Source organism: Nymphaea colorata, chromosome 6, assembly GCF_008831285.2.
Source record: "Nymphaea colorata isolate Beijing-Zhang1983 chromosome 6, ASM883128v2, whole genome shotgun sequence".
Taxonomy (NCBI): Eukaryota; Viridiplantae; Streptophyta; class Magnoliopsida; order Nymphaeales; family Nymphaeaceae; genus Nymphaea; species Nymphaea colorata.
The window spans coordinates 1,039,763-1,062,883 of record NC_045143.1 but is presented as its reverse complement, the minus strand read 5'-3'; the positions used below and the strand labels follow the sequence as shown (position 1 = coordinate 1,062,883).

The 23,121-nt window shown below is 40.4% G+C and overlaps 1 protein-coding gene and 1 long non-coding RNA gene across 5 annotated transcripts; both read left to right on the top strand.

Moving 5' to 3' along the window:
• The first annotated feature begins 7,560 nt into the window (after positions 1 to 7,560).
• Positions 7,561 to 9,610, top strand: LOC116255655 (protein SOSEKI 5). The gene is given in 4 exon segments (XM_031631545.2): positions 7,561 to 8,242; positions 8,245 to 8,280; positions 8,392 to 8,461; positions 8,758 to 9,610. Coding segments are annotated over 4 exon segments (1,137 nt in total). The 5' UTR covers positions 7,561 to 8,064.
• Positions 9,611 to 13,815: 4,205 nt separating this feature from the next.
• LOC116256459 (uncharacterized) lies at positions 13,816 to 20,422 on the top strand. 4 transcript variants are annotated; one of them, XR_007573649.1, is made up of 5 exons: positions 13,816 to 13,951; positions 14,081 to 14,224; positions 14,475 to 15,047; positions 17,676 to 17,995; positions 19,611 to 20,422. It is a non-coding gene; the product is annotated as an uncharacterized LOC116256459 (long non-coding RNA). The 4 variants fall into 4 exon arrangements; XR_004173135.2 differs by lacking the exon at positions 14,475 to 15,047; XR_007573648.1 differs by having other exon boundaries at positions 14,475 to 17,995; positions 19,616 to 20,422.
• The last annotated feature ends 2,699 nt before the right edge of the window (positions 20,423 to 23,121 follow it).

Here is a 23,121-nt window from a genome sequence, read left to right as displayed (position 1 = left end):
CATAATCTTTAAGATAGATTTATGTAACATTCACGGTGTTCTTAATACCAAACAGCTTGGTAAGAACCAAACACAGGATTGGCCTTATATTATCACTGATTTAACCAGTTACATCAAACCCCTTGAAACCACTATATACTAGCTTCTTGACGATATTAGAAGTCACAATTGATGACATAAAAACTCATGTAGGAGTTGAAACCGTTTAACTTGTTCCCTGCACGACTTCAATTGGATGATGCAAGGTTAACAGTAATGGCCACATATCTCATACTAGCAAGTTTGCATGGATCACATTTACCATGGCAGCGATGCGTTCCAGTTGATTCAGGGCATCGACAGTCTTGTTCATCTTCCTCTTTCTGTCTACAGTCTTGTAATTAGATTCATAAGTGTTCTACATGCTTTACTGAAAGCCATTTCAGTAAATTGAGTGATTGCACTATATGTTTCAGTCTTAATGACCAAAAGTTGGCACCGAACCGAAGAAACAGTCCTACCAATTGAAGGTTATGCTCATTCAATTGGTCCATGAACCATTCGGAAAGCCTTACTGATCAGGAGGGAGCAGAAACGTGAACAGAAAAGATGCAAGCTAGGTTGAACAACTGCCAAGAAGCTGGATAAAAGATCATATCCCTCAAATGGAAGACCGAAGAGGTTCGAAAATGAAGGGTTTCTCATGACAGGTGCAAATTCAGCAAGGATTTTCAAGTTTCGTGCCTGTCATCAGAAAAATGTTGATCTCAGTAGTGCTATTGATTGTAGACCTCCTTCTTAGGGTCTTTTAAATAATAAACTGAACTGCACATTTCTAGGCTTTTATTTCGCATAGGAGATGATGATCAGAAGCATTTGGCTTCTATTTCGCATATAGGAGATGATGCTCAGTGGGCTCTTCAAACCATCTGAAAGCGGGTTAATTTGTAACAGATCAACCATTACCAAGAGCAATCTTTTCACAAAGAAGCAGATCAAGGGCACATATTCACCATCTTAGAGTAGCCTTTCGAGAATCACCCGTAATAGTTTAGCCTACTTAAGAATGACGATAGTTATCGGCTGATTATTTTCATTGAGAAATTAAAACCCTTTCTATCTCAGTTAGAAACTTCTAATGTTTCTGCCCAAACTAATTGATCGAGTCTATAATTCAAAGCAACGAATGCTTCACTCTCAGTTTGTTTAAGGCTGACAGGTCAACATACTATATGCTTCTTTTGTTGGAACAAATTTAACACACTAAAAGGCTGACAGATCTCCGTTGGCTTTGGTGGTGGCTTGTTTGAGCCATTCTTCTGGTTTTTCCTTGTTCAAGATGAAATCTGGCAGTGAAATCATGAACGACCTTCTACATTTGCAATGGAAATGAAAACGATTGGCCTTCACGTATTATTGCATCTACTAGAGCCAATTGCTCGATTGTAATTTCATCGCAGTCATCCGACCAAGTGCCTTAGAGCTGAACTAGAAACGCTCACATCTTAATAATGAGAATTTGATGCAACAGGAGTCCATATCATGAACCAAAATGATCAAACTAATCGCAGCCCAAGTTTAACTTGAGATTCACATCTTTTCACTTTCTGAATTGACAAAGGCTTGATCTAAGATAAGTTTTCTTTCTTTCCTTTTCTTTGTTAGAGATGGAGAGGGAGAGAGAGAGAGAAATGATAAGAGAAAGAGAGTGTTGCTTTAATTTTCATTTTTGGTATACTTTGTAGAAGTTTACACAAAATTTACTTATAGGAGGTGCATCGATAAGCATAGGGTTGGAGCCAGAATTTTTTCATGGAGCGAGCCGAATTAAAATTTCTAAATTTTGACTAGCGTGGAAATACCATTTTTCAAAATTTTTATATAAAATAAGTGATTTTTTTTTTTAAATTTACATGTCATTTTTTTTTAAAAAAATGAGGTTAACAACTTTTTTCAATTCAAAAAAATATGAGAACTGAGTGCGTAACAATTTGATTTTAACCTTTGTTCCTCCTAAATCTATGTATATGATCAAAGCATATGTTATATGTATATGGATGTGTCGTGTGAATTTATGGGGAAATTTATACATCTTATGGTATTTGGTTCTTAAGGAACCAGGTTTGTTTGATTTCCTGCTTGTGGGCCGATGCTTTGTTCTTCGCGTTTGAGCCTTCGAGGAACAGGAAGAACGGACATTGCCTTAAGAAGTAAAAAAGGACGCTCCACTTGTTCCGCAGCGTTCCCCGGCGATGCAAACACTTTTTATGGTACGGGGATGCGTGGGCTGTGGGTCCAGATCCATTAATTGCTCCGACGCGGTCAAGCCCACCACCGACTCCAATTCAATCCTGTCTCCAGACCGGTCAACAGGGCAAAGGCCACCGGCCGATAATGTTGACCGTGCGCGCCCACATGCTTTCCACGTTGACTATTTGACCCACGAGTCACGTGTTCGCACACCTTCCAGATTCTCGCCGCATCGTCTCTCTTTCATTTCTTTTCTTTGACGAATTTAGGTGAAAATGGATCGGATTTGGATCATCTAACTAAACAATAAATGTAACTCGATACGGCTAAAGACAGAACAAGAAAAATACCAACTTCATTCATCTTTTTTTTTTAGCTTATTTAATGCAAAACTAAACTAAGAGATGGAAATATAATTGCAAAATCTAAGCGTTCTTATGTTATCTTCATTACATGTATGAACTTTGCATACATGTAATTCAATTTTACAGGAAAAATACATTCCTGATCAAAATGAAGAATGAAATTGCCAAAAAAAATTGTGTCATTTATATTATAATTTTATTGCAGCAAGGTCACCTAACCGATCTTGTAGGGGTATTTGATATATTGTATTCCAAAAGAACATATTGTTCCTATTACCAAATACTTCATACATGTACCTTGATGCCCTAAGTCATAGTTGGCTGACTTGTCGGGTTGGCTCGGGAATCGTTCGAGCCAGCTGGGATTGCTAAACATCTTCGTTGAGAGTCAACGTTGGCCTGGCTCGCCCTTGACTCGTCTTGACTCACTTGATTCAGGTTATTTTAAAACTTAACTTGACCGATTCGATGAGTCAATTTGGTGACCTGGTTATATATCCATCCGAATCTGAGTCAGGGTATATCAACTATGCCTTAAGTCAGAGAGGGGAAGGGGACGTGGAGGGGAACGTAAGGACATTGACAGTCTCATGTTTGTAGACAAATAGACATGCCAGGAACGACAAATTTCCCAGTGTGAATTAACTTTCGTGTGAAACATCTGGTCGGCGAGGGAATTTCAGACCTACACCTACAACAATGGACATGGTCAAACTGCCCAATCTTGAACCTTGGTCTCATATTTGATGAAATAATATGCATCCATATGGCCAATCAAATTTTCTTACATCCAATTATAAATGTAGGTTCTTAACATTCAGAATGGATTCGGACTGGATTTTTGGTTGTGAATCTAAAGTTGACATTGGATTGGATTCGGGTGAAAATTTAAAATCCAACTTGGAAATGACATAGATTTATTTTTATTTGCATTGGAATAAGAAATGACTTGTGTCATCCACTGATTCTTTGACTTCCGTCTGTTCAGACCGCCACTTAGTTTCCACATAGTTGCCCTCAAACTTCATCTTACTTGTATTCTTCTTTGGGCTCACAAGGAACGACGATTGTCCGGTAGAGACTCAGTTGACACCCGTGAATCGTTGGGGAATTAATTCCACCTTCACAATAAATAGGAAGTGAAATTTTCCGGCCATCCGGATCTCCGTCTAATCACGGTCGCCGGTTGCATCAGTCTGTCGGCATCACACTAACGGAGCTAGAAATTTTTGTGGGTGGGGACACTCATTCAATATCTATAAATTTCAGTATCTATAAATTCTTTGAAACACTTACATGTATAACAATCAAATATATCAAAACATTAACATATATATTAAGTTAATTTTATAAAGACATCCACTGCCATTGCATCAGGCGGGATGTTGGGAGAGGCCAGAGGATTTCTCCACCTATCGCGGAGAAATCCGCGGATCCACAATATGAAGGTGGCGACCTATGCAGCTATCCTCTTTTCTTTGCATCATCTGTCGCATCCTACGAACGTCTCCATGAATAAGAAAAAGACTTTCAGGTGTGCTTTGTTGGAGAAATTCATCTCCATAATACATCCCATGCATCAAACACTCGAAAACAAAATCTTGCAATGTTTTTCTGTTTTGTTATGCGATTGGTACTGTTTTTCCACAAAAACCATCCAATTTTTTTCTTGAAAAATTTTAACCACCATTCCAGTTGAAAACTTTTTTTTTTCTTTTTCACCTATTAAAAGCATTAAATGATCCCTAGTTGAATCTCCCCATGTTGCTGCACTTTGTGTTATAATTAAAAGAGGGAAAAAGTGGGAAATTATTTCCGTGGAGATTTTTTGTTTTTTCCTCATATCAAATTATAAGAAACCTGAGAACCAATGTATTTTGAGGGTTAAGGACTTCGGATTCTTGTTTATTGCGTACAAATTCAACACTTTAATGTTTGTTCTTATTTACTTCTAAAATGAATGGGTATAAAAATAGTTAGAAAGGAAAAGTTTGAGTTTCAGTGCATGCAGTTTTTATTTCTAAAATTTACACCTCATTAAGACTAGCAACCAAACACGTCAGGGTTCAAACTTTGCTTGTTTTTGAGAAAAAAAAGGACTTAAATGAGTAGAGATGGCGCCAGTCATTGCCATAAAAAAAATCGTATTTTAAAATCAAAGCAGACAATATCTCTCTTAGCCAAGTTTACCAATGTGTTGTATCCATCAAATGATCCAGCCAAATCAAATACCAACAAGTAACGAATGCCTAATTACAAATAAAATTTAGGATCTTATGCTGGTTAAATTCAGATTTGATTTTGAAAAGAGGTTTGAATAAGAATTTGATCCTGCCCAATGTTGTAGCCACATGGTGATTGGAGTCGGCAATTGTCCACACTAGTCTTTTAAAAGTTCTTTATTTCTAAATGGGCATTTTTAAATATTTATTCTTATATATAATATATATCTGTAAGTGTCCCACCATATATGAGTATTTTTAGACAAGTACCCTTCCAACTAATTTTTCTGGCTCCTCCACTAATCGCAGCATGAGGGGTGATGGCGTACTGGTAGACAGTCAGCTGTTAGTTCAAGCCCGAAGGATCAGTATCCTTTGTATGCAAGGGGCATGCGGCAATGCGCTAATTGACATGCAAAGCAGGCACATCTCCCAGACACTGATGCAGCCTTGGATCCTGACGGGTCTCGCGAAAAAAGAAGAAAGGACGAAAGGGAGGAGCGGGGTGGGGATCTTCGGCTCTCACTCAGGTGGTGAGATTTTCCTTCCGCTTACCAACCAAACACATGGGATCTAATATTTAGTAAAAGTTGGATCCAGCCCTAATCTCAGCCCTTTAAATATCAAAACTAACTTCATTCTAGCATTAATCCTTCCATGAGTCATCTACAGCTTATTTTCGTTAGGTGCCTAATCAATACTCACCAAAAAATTTTGTTAAGCTGTTTAACTTCTCGAAGCGGTAATTTTAATGCGGCCGATCGTCTCTACATATGAAGAAGATTAAAAAAATAAATAATCATTTTAATATTCCAAATTATTATCCATGAATGAAATTAATTGAGGAATCAGGCCATCACAAGTGGGATCCAGCCCCACCAAATTTGAAGAAACAATATCGCAAATTCTTAATAGCTTTTTCTTAGCAAGATGTCAGCAAATATAATATATGGAATACGTCAAATTACAAGCAAAAATGTGGAAAACCTTAGAAAATTAAGCAGAAAATAACGTTTTTGTCAGGTTAACATGGCTCACAATGAATCTTTTCTTTCTTACGTGAAAATATCGTGAGCTTCTTTTTTTAAAAAAAAAAATTTTTTGATGGTGGGTAGATGATATCGGCCTTCTTCTTGGGTGCCCACCAGAGAGGCACTTAGCTTTTGTAGTTATGATCTTGGTGGGTGTGGAAACCAGTTTCTTCCATGCGATTATTATGTGGAATGAATCCAACCATTTCCTAGTCTCTCCATGTGATCACAGTGTGAAACGGATCCAGAATTCGTTGTCAAATCAGTCTCCTAGTTTAAAACTCGCAGACTATTCGAGTTGAGGGATGTGGACCGAGATAGCCGACATCAATTAAATTGTACAGATTTGCTAGTTGGGTCCATGAGATTCATGGATCTAATGTGGATCTGACATGACATGTTTTTACTCATGTCTCTGAAAAGATTCATGGTAAAATTCATAGTTCATCAAACTATATAAGATTCTTAATTTACTTTTTACATTGAGAAAAAGTCGATTCCGATTGGAGGGGGAGGGTCTCACCTTACATCCATAGTTCTCAAATCTTGAGGACCTCAAATCCAAGGCTATCAAAAACACAGGTAAGAATAAATCTGAAGATAGGACTGCAGAGCTTTGTTAATTAAAAATACAGTCTTCCATTAAATGGATCAAATAACCCTCATGAGTGAGTTAGCTGATAACCAAATTCACCTTCCAATTTTTCTATATAAACATATATCACATAGCGCAAATTAACTTATTGTTTTGTCTTATATATATATATATATATATATAAAGCCAAAGTCAAAGAGTTGGTCCTTATTTAATGAATCTTCTCGAGACTCAAATCAATTCACTAGATTGATGTCCATAGAAATGGAATCACATCTGACAACCATGGCCTACATCGTTTTCATCCAAATCCAACTAGTAATGAACGTCAAGTCTTGGGGCACTATTTCCTTCAACGTAGTGTGAAGAATTTGTTTCGTTTTCTGTCTACGAAAATCTCTTGCACGAACCCACGTTTTTATTGAAAATCTCCATAACAGGTCTCTTGTATTTCGAATTCTCTCATGTATGGCATACTTTTCCTAAAACTCCAAATGAGGCAACACAATAAGGCCTTTCTTGCGATAAAGAGCACTGTTGGCGTTTAAAATACAAGTTCTCTTCTCACAAATGGCTTTTAATGCTGTTGCTGCAAGCATGCAGAGAGCCTTCATGTCATGATCATTAATGCACATTTCTTTTGGCATGCAAACTACTGTTGGCTGACATTCTTAGTGATTAAAGTTTTGAATTTTTGTGGTCCGTTCATCATGATCTTTTTCTTTTATCAGCTTTCTAACTTTTGCATTTATATCTTTCTTGTTCTTCATTTATTTGAGATTCCAAATCCAAGTGAGAGAAAATACCGTTTTCTAAGTCATCTTACATCTTCTCCTGCCGGCGACCTCCTCAGCACATTCACAAACTACAATGCAGATGATGAGGATGAAGAAAAAAAAATATACCATGGATGCTCACAATAGCAGCGAATCGTGGCCGTTCATCATAAAAAATAGATGGTAAAGATGGCAGATCTCTTTAAAGAGCGATTTCTGAAATCATATTATATGTTGGCAGAGATTTTAAGAAGGTGGTAGTGGAGAAGTCGGAGTTGACGATCGGGGTAGCCGCCAAAAACAACGATGAGTTCACAAACGGAAATGATATTAAAAAAGAAAAGGGGTTCCTCTTTCCCGAAAACTCTGCAACTTTTCGAGCTCCAGTGGGAACAAGAACCAGAAATGACAAAGCATTTTACCAACGAATACGATTAAACAAACAAGCAAGTAGACGGCTGCCCAGGATAACATGTGAAAGAATCAGATGTAGAGGAAAGGCAAGATTTTCGAATATCGGAGAAGTTGGACTTCAAAGAGTGGTCGAGTCTGCGTGTTCATGAAAAAGAGATTTCTTAAATAATTGATGAGGAAGATGATGGAATTTATTTCCAGAACAAAAAAGTGAGGGAAAAAGAGGTAGGAAGCGTAGAGTCTGAGTCAAACGTACCGAAAACGCTCGACCCTTTGTTGCCTTCTTCCTGTCGTCGGCATCTCAATTTAAATCTCCCAACTCTCACCTCCCCTTCTGTACACGCCCGCTCTTTCTGTCTCTCTCTCTGCGCCCAGTAGACTCTGGTGTGAAGGGGGGGAGTGGTTACCCGCTCTTGTGGGGAGGAGGAGAGAATGGCGGTGAGCCCGAGGCGAGGGAGGGTGGAGCTTCCGTTGGGGAAGAAGAAGAACAGAGAGGCGAGCCCAGAGAGGACGATGGTGTGGGTGGAGCCGAGGGCGAAGCAGGAGAAGAAGGTGCCGGTTGTCTATTACCTTTGTAGGAACGGCCAGCTTGAGCAGCCGCACTTCATGGAGGTCCCCTTTCCTCCTCCGACGGCCTCTACCTCAGAGGTCTGCCTTACCCGTTTCGCTCTCTCTGGTTCCTTCTCAGCTTCTTTTATTTTTTCTTCTTTTCGGTTCTTGAATCGGTGGTAGTCGTTTTCTGCTTTTCTTTTCTCGCAGATGTGACGAACCGTCTCAATTTGCTCAGGGGGAAAGGAATTGCTTCCATGTACTCATGGTCTTCCAAGCGGTAAGATCACTGGTTTTTCTTTTGCTTGGCCTTTCGGGTTTTTCACAACTTTTGTGTTTGGTTTTTCGCTTCCTCTGCTTTGGTTTGTTCTTCTTCTTCGAAGCAACCAGATTTTCCCTTGATTTTAGCACGCATTCTTACTGCCCAACCGGAATTTCCTTAGCTTTCCTCAATTTTTCATCATAATCATGTCCATCTCCTCAGAATCGTCTCCATTTTCTGTAACACTTCCCGATTTCAGGTTTGCTCTCCTAGAAAAATAAGCTTCTAAGACTAATTTTGATTTCTTGTAACAGGTGCTACAAGAATGGGTTCGTCTGGCATGACCTCTCCGAGAACGACTTCATCTACCCCATCCACGGCCACGAATACGTCCTCAAGGGATCGGAGATCGTCATCCCTCTTCCTACGGCGAAGGTCTCCTCTGTTTCTAACTCGTTCATGGAGTCGAAGCAACTGCACGAGCTCTCCCTGGAAGCGTCCTGTTCCAGCAGCACGGGTCGGTCCGGCGACTCCGGGCCCGCGACCAGCCGGAAAATCCCGGACGCGACGGAGTACAAGGTCTACAAGGCGGAGTGCCCGACCGAGTTCTACGCAAAGGCCACGGACGCCTCGACGCAGACGGAGGACCGGAGGAGACAATTCCGAAAGGAGGCTGCCCTCGCCGTCTCCGTCGCCGAGCCGGCGCCGACGGAGCTGAACGCCGAGGAGGTGTCGCCTCCTGCGTCCACTTCAAGCGCTTCGTCGGGGACGGACGGCAAGGATCAGCCGGAGCCGGAGTCACTCGAGACGCTGATGAAGGCGGACGGCCGGCTTCGATGCCTCCGAATCGTTGAGGAGGAGGAGGAGGCGCCAGAGCTCTCCGTCCGGGCGGTGAACCACGCGAGAGTGAGGGCGTCCACCGTGCTGATGCAGCTCATCTCCTGCGGGTCCATGCCGGCGGACCGGCCGAAGCTGCCGCATGGCGGGTACCAGGGCCACCGGAAGGCAAGGTCCGCGGAGGCGGAGTGCGTGAATCCGACGAGGATGCAGCTGGAGGAGAGGGAGTACTTCAGCGGTAGCCTGATCGAAACGCAGAGGAAAGAGCAGAGGGCCCTGGAAGGGGCCCCTCGTCTCAAGAGATCCTCTTCCTATAACGCCGATAGGTGAGATCTCTCTCTTTTTTTCCAAAATTGATTTCCCTTGTTTGGCAAGGAGACTGCGGATTCAGGCAATGGCAATTGGCATGGTGAGAAAGTCTTGCAACAATCAAACACATTCTCGCCATGGAAGTTCTCAGTGAGCTACAGTTGCAAATTAGGTTGAGTTTAGTATCAGGAACTTTCTCTTTTTCATGTTGATCTAATCAATATAACACGATCACGGATGTGTTAAGCTGTGATCATGAGTCCGAACGTTCACGCGTGAATCGATTTTCCACGAATTATTCTGGTTCACGAGGGGAATGTCTTGTTTCCTTGTGGGTAGGGAAGAGTTCAACTTTCGATCCACCATGTTCATCGGATTGAGTGTCAATGCTTTCTGTATCCTTTTAATGTCAAGTCTCATGGCTACGTCACGACGTGCTTTTTAGCAGAGCCACGAAATTACCTCTGCATTAACCATGTCGATAGATGTGCCGGAAAACTTGGACATTTTGATCTTCAGAAGGTCCAAAATTCTTTTCGTTTTTAACTTGCTTTACTGCACGAAAGGGACAAAATCTACGTGATCTGCACTCAGGGGGAGAAAGTCCTGTTTGGTGCATGAAGAATGATCACGCTCTGTATAGTTGAAAAGAAAAGTAACTTATAAATGATATCTTTCTCACTTTTTGTCTTGGTGTTAGCAGCAGGGTGGCCAAATTGGAGATAACGGAGAAAGGAAAAGTGGGTCTCCAGGGCAGGTGCATCCCAAGGAAGCCGACGAGGCCGCTGAGGAAGGAAGGCAACGCGACGTCGCAGTGCGCCGACGGCAGCTGACGAGCCCGGCGAGCGGCCCACTGCCCCTCCCCACAGCTCCCCATTATTTGAGGACTTACCTAAGGCTTACAAGATAATGTCAGACGACTCTGACGGCCTCTCAACCTGCAGGAGACGGCCGCCGGCCGGTGGACTCGGTCCGACCGCAACCGGCCGGCGTCGGGAAGTGATGATTGTTTCTTGTATGGGGAAGAGGGATTGATCTCATGCCTGTGTGGGGAGGGTGGTGGGACTCTCTTTTTGGCGTTTGCTGGGCTCGGGGAGTGTGAATTGGGTTTATTCCTGTTCTTGTTCCATATTGAGTGCTTGACTTTTGCATGACTCCCATGTTCCATCTTCTCATTGGTATGCTTTTTCCTCGACGAAAGAGTTTTCGTTGACAGATTTTTTCAGTTTTTTTAAATCGATTTAAAAATTTTAAATTAATTCCTGAACTCATAAAAAAAATAATCTCATTGCTCGGACAAAAAAGCCAAGACCACCCCCCGATCAATCAAATATCAGACTTTGTGAGAACGACATGTGATTCAGTGTTTGAATTGCTTTCATGGGTCCCATACCAAATCTGCAATCTCAGATTCAAATCCTTCTAGTGTACAAGTACTCAAAATAGACTACTACACCAGGTATAAAGTCTTTCTCATTCTGAACCCATAAAGGCCTGCTTGCTGAAGATTGTGGACCACTACTACTAGTTGGGAGTAGTCCTGCATCCGTTTGGTACGGGCAGGGCTGGCAACTGAACCTAGCAGCTCATGGTTCGAATGCATTTAAGCGGCTTGATTGAGCTTGGTTCGACCGATCGAGCTTACTAACATGAACATGGCTAGGTTGGGTTAAGTGAACCTTAGTTCGGTTTGGCTAGTGGAAAACTTTGTACAAATTCCACAAGAACTTCGGGTTCGAGCCAAGCGGAGCCGAAAGGATCAGAAATCATCTAAGTGGGTTCATCTTCACCATGATCACTGAAAGCACCACATGGTTCCCCATTAAGTTGCAGTAGCCCCACCACTCCAAGACAGTATGTACTGAAGCAGCCATTCTCAGTTAGTCATTCACTTCCTTTGACGAGAGGGCGAAACAGGGAGAGTTCTTGACTAGCTTTTGTGATTGCTCCTCTTTTGGAGTTTGTTTCACATCATGATTAAGAATTCCCAACTTTACTCTGATCTAGAATGTGCCCATCTTTTTTCAATCTTGTAATCTTGCTTTTGGCTCCTTCCTTGGAATGCGATAGACAAGAATCGCACGAATGTAAGATCTCATTAGGCGAGATGTAAAAATATACCATCTTAATTATTGATCTCTTTGACATGTAATACGTGCTGAACATTAGCTTGATCACATATGCTTGACAAAGTTAACAATCTACTTTTATGTAAAACAATATGTTGAAGTATTTGTTTCGCTAACACTTAACAATTCATATTTACTTATAAACAAGTTGGCCATGTCGTAATAAATTTTCTGCCTTCAAAAAGCATTTGAATCAGACCAATCTCGGCTCAAGTTTACGAGTTGTGCATATTCAGACATTTTTTTATCATCTCAATCTTGAGGGAAATCTAGTCGCATTGATAAGGCTGATACAAGTGATGAACATGAGAAACCTTTGTAGAAACTGTATTTAACTATAGTAACTTGTTCAGAGACAGCCTTAGAAACATATAAGGCAACGATGAGGATAGCGGATAACAGAGAGCATCAAAACACAGTTGGGAATCGAGCTCCTGTTCGAAGACCCACTTCTTTTTTGAGAAGTTCTCAAGCAAGAGGCTGGCTTTTGGTTTTCCTACTGTTGAGTTGAACTTCTTCTTCTTCTGGTAAGATGGTCATTTTTCTTTTTTACGCAGAGAACTTGCAACGAGTCTCAACTGCAGAGAATTCACGCTTTCGTTTCCCAACATCTCTCTCTCTTATCTGAATCTGAAAAAGAGAAGGAAATTGTTCAGTTACATGTATAGCAATAAGTCTGTTTCACATAACAATAAGCAGAAACTGCAGAGCCATGAGCTCCTTTACGTGCTCGCTATTTCTTTCCAAGAGTCGATGCGCCCATGTTGATTGTCCAATTTGGATCATTGGACGAGAGATTTTGAGAAGTTTCTTGAGTTCATCATATGGTCTTCCCAAAGTTTCTTTCCACAGTGAAGCATAGTCCTAATCAATTACTTAGTCATCAACAACTACCATTTCAGCATGAAACCGCTATTTAACAGAGTGGGCACCAACCCCCAAGGTTTTGAAGTCCAGTGGCAATAAGACGATGAATCAGCTGCTATGGTGGAAGATGGCCTTTACTAGAGAATAAAAATACAAATCTCATCCATTATTCTTTATATCTGCTCAGAGCCGGTCAAACAATCTGCTAAAACTAATCTACGAGTTGCTTAGCAGCCTCCTGCTAAAGTTAGAAAGCTAATTCCTCTGTTGCATACTTGTAACTATGAATCATCGATCTTCTTCATACATATATATAAGTAACAATGAAACAACAATTAAGAGTTATTAAACCATCTTAATTGATGATGTATTGTTTGTGTGTGAAAGATAAACGAAGCAGTCGAAAAATATAAAGAGCTATGTACTAAACCAAGGCGCTAAATCTCATATCATATGATCTACATCGTACAAGTGATTGAAATACGGCAACATAATTGACTGTCCAACTTCAACTTTTAAAAAACTTCTCTTAATTGTAAACCAGTTTTTGATAAGCTTCAGTTGTGAAGAATGGTTAGGACGTCGCTAGGGTTCCCTTGATAGTATTAGTTACAGTTTAGCTATTGCTGCACAATTAATCAACTAACTCGAGTATAACTTAATTCTTTATCCATACAAGCTTAGGCACTCCAAATTAGTTTAACTCATATAAGTAAATAGGATTTAGCTGAGTTCAATTTAGTTTTTTTAATGTTTATTTAGAGGAAACTGCTTTCAACATGAAACCTTCAAATTCATATGCTTATACGTTCAAGGCGCTGGTTGTTTCAGGGCTTGGGTGGACATAATATATTTTCAACTCGAATATCACGTTTGTCATTATTTGCAACCCAGAGAAGTAATACACTGAAGTGTGACAGCGATCACAAGATTTGAACCTCGAAGCCCTTAAGTGCGAGTCGTCTTGTTACAATTACAATTGTGTTATGTCTCTTGTTTCAATTAGTTGTTTTATATATATCTAATTCAAAATTGATTTTATGGTGCATCATTGGTCCCTTGGAACTTGCTGCTTTTGCATATTGATTCAGATCTCATAAGCATCATTTTTTCTTTCAAATGAAACTTCACCTCTTGAACAGGCGTTGGCTCGGTTCGACTTAGAACACGACCCACAAAATCCAAATTAACGACTCCCGCGGGAACTTCTTTTTATTTCCCGCGTGTCGCCAAATTTCCGGTCCACTGCTCGTCGCCCTCTCAGGCGTTTCTTCTCACTTGGTTCCCCGTCGTTCTCCATTTACCTAAAAATCGATCTCTTCGCCGTCGTCACGCCACTCGGGTTGCCCAACAAGAAGAGCAATCGGTCATCTCTCTCTCTCTCTCGATCTCTAATTTCTTGTTAATAGATTCCTCGGATGATGTCTCTCTCACTTCTCCATGGGCGACGAGGGTTTCTGGAGACCAGTTTGTTGATCAATAGCATTTTGGATAGGTTTCAATGTGCTGAAGGCCACAGCTTCAAAGTGGCCTCGATTCGAAGAGGTTGGCTGGGATGGTTAGGCGACTGTGCTGAAGGTCAGAGACACCCTCCAGATCAAACAGGTTTGGATCAAGGGCTGTCTTCTATCTTCTTTAGGTATGTCCTATGTTAAAACCCTTCTGTTGAGGTTGCTCCTGTTTTGCTTCACTCTTAGCCTAATTCTGGTTCCAGGGCCGGAGGTTTGCATTCTTTGTTTTATATGATTTGTTCATTCTTTGGGATTTAATTCTTTGAATAAGAGGAATGAGGCCTAACCCCGAGAAGGGTGCTTCCAGAAACCAACATACAAATAATGAAATGGCTATGGGGCACTAATATGTAAATAATCAATGCGTTGTTTCTGTAGTCAATTGCCCACATGTGCCTGCACCATCGGTTGCTTATGTTTCACCATTGACATCACATTCAAGCCGATATCGACCGGGAACCTCAGCCGAGAGCCCTCTGCCGAACTTTCGAGCAATCAGACCACATAGAGCGTGTCTTTCAGCCACGTTCCAAGCAGGTTGCAAGAAGATTGGCCCCTTGATCACCGTCGGAGTGGTCTCTGAAGAGACCAGCGCCCAGTCGATACGGCCGCGATTGCCTGAAACAGAGCAGGAACAGGGTATGCAGTATCAATCACGTGAAGAAGACGCCGCTTCACGACTGCGAGAGTAAGAGATGCTCCTTCCGATCAATTTCCCCGCTTAGAGAAGAGTGAGTAGAAGAGCTGCAGAAACCAGTGTTGATAAAAACCTAAGGAAGGAAAGTAGGGGCAAGAAGTATCCAGTTCGCTATAGTGAGTACGATATTGAAATTCATTCAACAATCAACGCAGAGCAGAGAAATGGAAACTGGTAAGAGAAAGAAAGAAAAGGGCGTCGGCTTTAGCAGAGAGGACCAGGGTAATCATATGATGCATCCGTTGCAATACAGGGTGCTCTTTCTATAAACTTACCGCGTATCCCCTTCACCATCTCATTATTTCTCCTGCACCCCCACTGCCTCCCTTTCTCTCTCACCCGTCTTTAATCTCTCGCTCTCCCTCTCTCTCTCTATCTCTCGCTAATGTATTTCCCATTTTGTCGTCCGTCTCTCTCTCTCTCTCGATCACACGCACACACACACCATTTCTATTATATCTGTTTCTTTGATTGGTATCTGTTTCATTTCCTCTATGCCTTTGATTAGATATTCACTGAGTCAGCAGCTTGATTGGTTCCATTTGAAATTGCAATGACCAGCATACATCATGTCATGTCGGTTGATACATTTCTTAGGCTTGACTTTTATTTCTTTAACTACCAGCTTGAGAGAAAATGGAAAAGCAACCTCTTTTTCATTATCTTTAGGAATCCGGTTTGTCCAGATTCAGTCGTTTAAATTTTTCAAATCCATCCTCCTCTTTCCTATGCTTGGACACATTCATCCCGTCTCTGTCAGAGTTGAAAGAGACCTAGTAAAGAGACATGAATTTGTCAATAGAGTAAAATGATATTGTTATCTTAGCTAACTTTTGTCTGTTGGAGTTTTTTCAGAAAATTAACTATATTGATCCAATTTTCATGTCAACATCTTAGAAAATGAACTCAAAATTTGTTAATCATACTGCTGCAAATTGGAACCTATAAACTAAAAAAGTAGGGCCATTGACTTTTAAATTTCAGCCAGTCTTCCTTGTATACTAGAAATTGATTTTTAAATTGATTATGTGTCTGAATTCAAAGGCACCGCCTAGCGGTTGGGCCGCTCCTCCATTCTGCAATGGGCCTTCTTTTATGATGAAGGAAATCACAGATTCTTTTGTCGTGCGGACCAGCTGCCAACCAAATGCATCTTTACGACTCCCTGTGCACGATGAAAGACTCTTGGTTTCAGCCTGATAGAGGAGCATGTCACCCAGTGAATTCTAGGCTTCTGATGCTATGAAGCTTTACTTTAGGCCAGTCCATGTAAACATGAATCCTAGCATTGCCTTCGCTTCACTGCAATATGTTCACTACTAGTTGCTACTAATAGAGGTACAAGTTCTTAGTGTTTTCCTTTCTGTATCTGCGGTACATGGGCAGAGTTACATATTGGTCAGGCAAGCACATGCCCCCTTGGCCCTTGACAAGATGAAAGATAACTGGACAGGGTCTGGCCAAGGAGATGTAGGCCTGCCGGCTGGCTTGGCCCGATAAGAGCCGGGTCCGAGCCGGCCTGATGCACGAAACCCTAGCCCCGGCTCGGCCTAGTTAAAATAAAAAAAATTAAATATAAAAATAATTTTTTAATATAAAATACATTTTTAATAATAAAATATGTATTATTAATAAAATAAAAAAATTTAAAATTTATCAGGCCGAATGAGGCCCTGTCGGACTGGTTTTTTTGGGGCTGGGCCGGGTACCGCCCGGTGCCCACCTCCAAGGAGATGCCCTCCCCTGGAATGGTTCGGTGTCCTCTTGGACCGTTCCTGTTTTACCAAGCAACACCTTTATGGAACATGAACGTACATTCGACTTCTGATAACATTTATAAGATACTTGGCTACAAAATTATGAAATGTGAATTGTCAAATATGTTGGTGTAATTATGCAGTTATTTGAATCCTTACCGTTAAATATCCTGGAATGACCAAAATGTGGTTGCAACTTTGTTTTGCTTTTGTTTTCTAATAATTTCGGTGGTAATGGATTCCATTTTCTTGCATGTCTTAGATGTGTTAAGCATTCTACCTGTCTCTACTAGCTTTGCTTATGCTACGTTATTAATAGAACATGATCATTCCTTATGACGGTTTCCTCTGAGAGACGTATTATGTTTCAGTGCTTCCCCCGATAAAGACTGGAAATCTTATGGAACTGGATTGTGATGCAAGAGGCTATTCTCGTGCTGGAAACGATACATCTTGCTTTTGTGTAATTCTTGCTGGGAGAGACTAAGTCTAGAGCTTAATAGTGTGCTTTAGTCTTCAAATAAGCTTCATCTCTTCAGATATGTCTTGCCATTTACTTGCCTCATACAAGAAAAGTTGTTTATCACTTGCATGTTCTCTTTATCTAGAATTAACTGGCTTCATGACACTAGACCTACTATCTGAATTGGTCCGCAAAGGCATAAAATTTCTATTTTCCCTTGACAGAAGTCGGATGTTTTTAGCCCGTTTTTGTTGTCTTCCTCTCTCAATTAGTAGGTTTCTGTTGTTTGGAGCTGAAGTAGTCAACTTCGGTCTTTGCTTTCTGCAACCATTACCTTTAAATTATATATCGTTCCATGCTTTTATCTGGAAGAGTCCAGGGTTTCGATTAATTGTAGGCATGAGAAGTGCAATGCAGCTCCTCACTTCTGTCTTCCTAGATGATAAAGTTTGATTTGGCACGACTTGGCCTTTAAGTCCTGCACATGCATTTGGTTTTGCTTGTTTTTTTTTGTGCACATCAGTTTCCTGGAATTCTTAACTAATCCTTTAAAGTGGCCGTGAAGTAGGACCCTATTCTTTTAGTTAGTTTGATGTGTTTAGACAATTAGATGATTTGGGATTACCCCTGTTCAATTAGATGAAATGTCACTTTTCTTGTAGTGGTAGGTTTCAACTGTGCCTTCAAGGGTCGGCAACCCTGGAAGCGTTGTTTGAAGGATCATGGTGAAAATGAGATTGCTGACTGAAGAAATTGCACTAATATAAGAGGTTACTGGTAATTATATTTTTGTTAGATATGTATATGCTCTATTAAAAGAACTTACACTTGGTGCATGTAAGCATGCATATTGCACACCCAAGCTTTCGCACCATCCTTGAATACAACAACACGGGGACTCCAATTGTTGCACCATCGGCAGTGGGTCAATGCTACACGTAGACTTGGCACCTTGATTATCGATATGGGCAACATTCTACAGGTAACTATTTTATGTATGATGACAAGTTACTTAAATTGCACCTAATTTCTTTGTCATTTTAAGTTACTTTTTTTGTCTATTTGTTTCTCAATTTTCACTAAATAATCCTGCTTACTGTCCGTATATATATATATATATATATATATATATATATATATATATATATATATATATATATATTGTTTGCATGTTATATATTACAAAGGTAAACCCAGCAATGAAGCCTCATATAGCAACGCCCTGGATTTCCTCTGGCAGTTGGACAAGTTGCTTTTCATGGCGTGTAGCATTCTCTCTGAATATATTGTCGTTAATAGATCTTTCTTTTTTAATGTTCAAATTATTAGTGTTTTAAAAATCAGCTTCATTTGGCTGCGGATTCAATTTTGAGTTTGATTCATGGGTGATACAAGGATGCAGTGCATCATATGCTATTTATTTATTATTATTATTTTAAAATTTTAAATATATTTTTACTTAATTTCAAAGAAAAATGCACATAATAACATTTTTTTTGTAACCGATCGACTCACTGGCCGTTAGGACGACTTTGCTGATTACAGGGAAATATGTTCTTTGTATACAAAAGAACCACCCATTTTATCAACCACTTCTCCGGATGCAGATTGATATGGCCCATCCTAATCCAATTTCGTTTGTATTTTTTTTCTTTTCACTATACTTGGGGAAACCACCCCAGGTCAACAAACTTCGTCGTAGGCTTTGCCTAAGGCCATTCACTCACCCACCCTCATGCGAAGAGAGGGCCCATCGAAATTTGAACGACCGACTTTCTGCCTACCAGCCACTTGCGTCCCATTCCCACCGCCAATTCTTTTCCTACTTTTTTAATTCTTTGAATTCAAACAATTTTTCATCTCTATCAGCATATAGGTCCCGTCATCTCTGGCTAAGGACGACCGACTAAGCTAAGCAACGATGCAATATACCTCCCGAGTTTACATCAAAATCCATACAAAGGTCAACCTTGAATCAAACAAAAGAATTTGGCCCGCTCGCCCAGTTGGTCAGAAAGACTCGGACCCTCCTTGGCCCTTTTGGTTAAATAGTCAACGACAAAGTGATCCATGTATTTGTACTCTTCTTATTTGGTCAGAAGACAGAGATTGAGACAAACCCGTGGGCATGACCATTGGAAAAAAATGAAAAATAAAACTGATTTATTTTTTTTATTTGCGCATTATTAAATCAATGTCGAATTGGCAACATACTTATTTTTCTTTTTCTTTTTTAAGATTAATCTTACGAAGTAGCCATGGTTAATGGGGCGCATGTCTTTTCGTGGAAATGGGGGGATGCCATATTTGTGTTTGGTATTGGTTATAGTGCCAATAATTGTATGTTCAATGATGCATCAACGATGTGTTGCTTTAGTTGGATGTAGTTCCACCTTGCTCTTCGTATTGGATGTACGATATGGCGTTAGCTTCTCACTAACTCTTTCTTTCTCTCCTCGTTCCACCGCCCCCATCTTGCTTTCTTTGCTTATGTTTCTCTTTTGTCATTTTCATTTTTTCTTTTTGATATGGTGACGTCTTGCCACTATATTTTGCTATGAATTTCCATTTTGTCTGCATATCTCTTTGTTGGAAAGGAAAGAACGGGGTAGAAGGTCGATAATGCGGAAACTTGGTATCTTAAACGTGGAGTTCACGACCTCACTCGTGCCTATGAAGAAAAAGTAGAAGCCTAATGTACCACATACCGTCAAAGAGGAAGGCTTGGAACTCGTTTGATTTCGCAGAATTCTGCAGTCTGGAAATGCTGATGTTCCGCGCGTTCACTGAATCACTGGTGCCTAATGTCCCATGCAAACGATGAATGTGAAACAAAGCGATTGCATGGAAGTTGGAACCTGGTGTGCTCCAGGTAAATTGAAATTTGTTTAGCGTGAGAAGCAGCAAAATAATGGGAGCTTCAACACGGTCGATCCCAGCAGCCAGCAGCGGTACAATTTGTTTGACATCAACGTGTGGATAGTTTTTTTTTTTTTTTTTTTTCAATCGTTCCCAAAGTATATTTTGGAATGCAAGGTTTGGGTCCAGTTGGGCTCCTTCCCAAGTAGCTGGCCTGAGACTAGGCCTGGTGAAGTGTATATTCAAGTAGTTTCCATGGAAGCCAGTTTGTGCAGAAATTGCTGCTTCTGTAATTAAGGAGGGGTAGGGACGAGGGCTTGTGCAGAACAGTTTGTTGAGCAATAACATTTTGCATAGGTTTCAAGTTGCTAAGAATGCAGCTTAAAGAGGTTGGCTGGGATGGTTAGGCGACTGTGCTGAAGGTCAAGAGTTGTCCTCTATCTTTTTTGGGTGTGTTGTACGTTGCAACCCTTCTGTTGAGGTTGCTTCTGTTTTGCTTCACTCCTAGCAACATGTAAATAATCAAATGGCTACGGGACACTAACATGTAAGCGATCACTTTGTGTTGTTCGTGTAGGCAGTTGCCCACATGTGCCTCCACCATCGTCTGGATATGTTTCACCACTGAAATCACATTTCAAGTCGATATCTGCGACATAATTGACTGTCTGAAAATTGTCGTAGAAGTACTATCCATATACTTGATATAATATGAAATGACGGAACGGCTGCACACGGAGCAAAACCGAAAGCATTATTGAGAACTTTTTGTATGATTTTTTCTTAGCTTACCCGTAGACCTGGTGGCCTGCCTACATTCAGCCAAATTCCACACACCACACAGTAAAAGGAAAGCTAAAATTTGTAGAACATGGAAAAAAAAAAGATGCATAAATTCCAAACGTACAGGTCTTTTCCGATATTTTGCACATGCCTTCAAAGTGGGAATAAAATAAAGTGGGATATCATGTTCTCCACCATTTCAGTCAAAATATAACATTTTGCAGACATGGTACAAGGTTAGGCAAAATGCATTAAACCGAAAGAAGAAAGCAAATTGAGAGACTATAAATTGTAAATCATTCCTTTAATAAGTTTGTGGAAAATGTGTCCAATGCGCAACTCATGGCCTTCCAAATTATCTGGCCCTACATGAACATGGTTACCGGCAATGTCAATGTGACGAGTTATGGGGTAAAGTTACCCAAAAAGAAGGAAACAACACTTTGCTTCTTTGTCTGCAACCAAGGTCAATTTTCTGGCTAAGGCACTCCTTGGTCCAGAGGCTGCACCTCATATGGCTGAACCCAGGACCCAAGTCCATTGTCCATTCGGCTGCCCACATGCAGCTCCTCCACTGGACCCAGTTCACATGTTCCATACACTAAATAATGAGGTCCACTAACTGGGGTCCATTGACATAGTACAATCCAATATGGGCTGTGGGATCACAAAAAGATGAATCATGAAAATTGGTTGGTCAAATTTCAATCTCAGTCGTTCATCGCATTCTTCCGATACTTTGGAACGCGACAACATGTGCTTGCAGTCGTGCGATTTGCAATCCATCTTGTCGCCATGCAATTCTTTGCTTTTTGAGATACATGGATTTGATTTCTCAGGAGCTGCATGTGTTCCATCATTCGTTTGAGTTTTGGACCGTCTAGAACCCTCTTGGTTTCCTTTCTATGCTCGACTCTGCTCCTTCAAGGCTTGGCTCAAGTCCAGATCGAGCTCACTCAAGGTCGACTCGGCTCGGCTCGGCTCGAGTTCAAGTCGACCTCTGAGAACTCACTCGCTTTTTAACGTGCTAATTTGTAAGCCATCACGTCTTGCAAAATGCAATTGTTAAATCAATGTGAAACTATCATTCACAACTTGTCACATGCAGAGTTAACATCAACTAATAATTTAACTTTGGAAAAGTAAAGCATCTTACACCATATGAATGATTAATCAAGTCAGGTTGGTACTCATCACCCATCATTTTTTCATATTTATGTGCATTGGAACGAAAGGAATTTGAGTTGTTTCTTTAGGTGAAAATGGAGGAAATAACTCGACAATGGGGTATGGGCCTGCAAACCAAAATAATATGAAAAACGATGCTCGCAACACCAGACTAAGTTCCATATTTCACAAAGATCTCTGACAGAGTGAAGTCTTGAGTCGTGTACATGCTTCGCGGTGCTCTTTGAATTGGACGAACCAACATTGTTAAGTTCATTTCTTATTCTTTTAATTTAAAATAGCTTTAGATACTTTAAATCGACTTGAAAATTCAAAAAAGTAGATCGGTCCTATAACGTATTAACAGTATATGTGAGTCCGGATGTCAATGAATTGAACATACTCTTAACTGTATGTGTTTGGCTTTTCAGGTATTCACATGTTTGGATTCAAATTCAAACCCCCCCAAAAAAAAAAGTCATATGTGAATCTTCATTAGAAATCGGATTTTTATATTAACATCTAAATCCAAATTCAAAATTTTGAACTGAATTTGGCTGATTGTCAAAATATAAGGGTATTGGATATATGGTATTTGTTTGAAACTAAATCCAGTATGAACCCAAATTTGAATATGATCATATGTTTATATATGTCTGAACCACAAACCCGATTGAATGTCATTTCTTTAAGTATAAATTTGAACTGATCTCTTAATCGTATATATATATATATATATATATATATATATATATATATATATATATATATATATATATATATCCGATTTTTGGATTAATTTAGTCAAATATCTTATTCAAATCAAATATATCAACATCCTTATAAGTGAACGGATATTAATAATAGTTTATGGGTTGCCTAAGTTGACTAGGATTGTCCATTTATTAGGTCATGACTCCGGACTCACTGAGTGAACTGGATCATCAACTAACTTTTTTTTTTTTTAAATCGCTTGTTGCTCCACACTGAAGTTTTTGATTTTTCAAATTATAAAATATCACAAACTTTATTAAACATGAATAAATATTTAAAAGTCATAAACAATATACTATAAAAATTTATGACCTTAACGTAGCGCACTCCTTAGAGTCTTCAGCCGATCGGAGTCCGAATCGGTTTGACCAATTATAGTCAGACAAGTCCGGCAGACTGTTCGGAAAATTCTCATTGAGGAAAGGAAGGGAAGGCGGGGGCGGCCGCCGGGGGCGAAGGTTCTCTGGGTATAAAAGGGGAGGCAACTCCTGCCACCACCCTTTCCGAGGGCCTGCCAGAAACTCC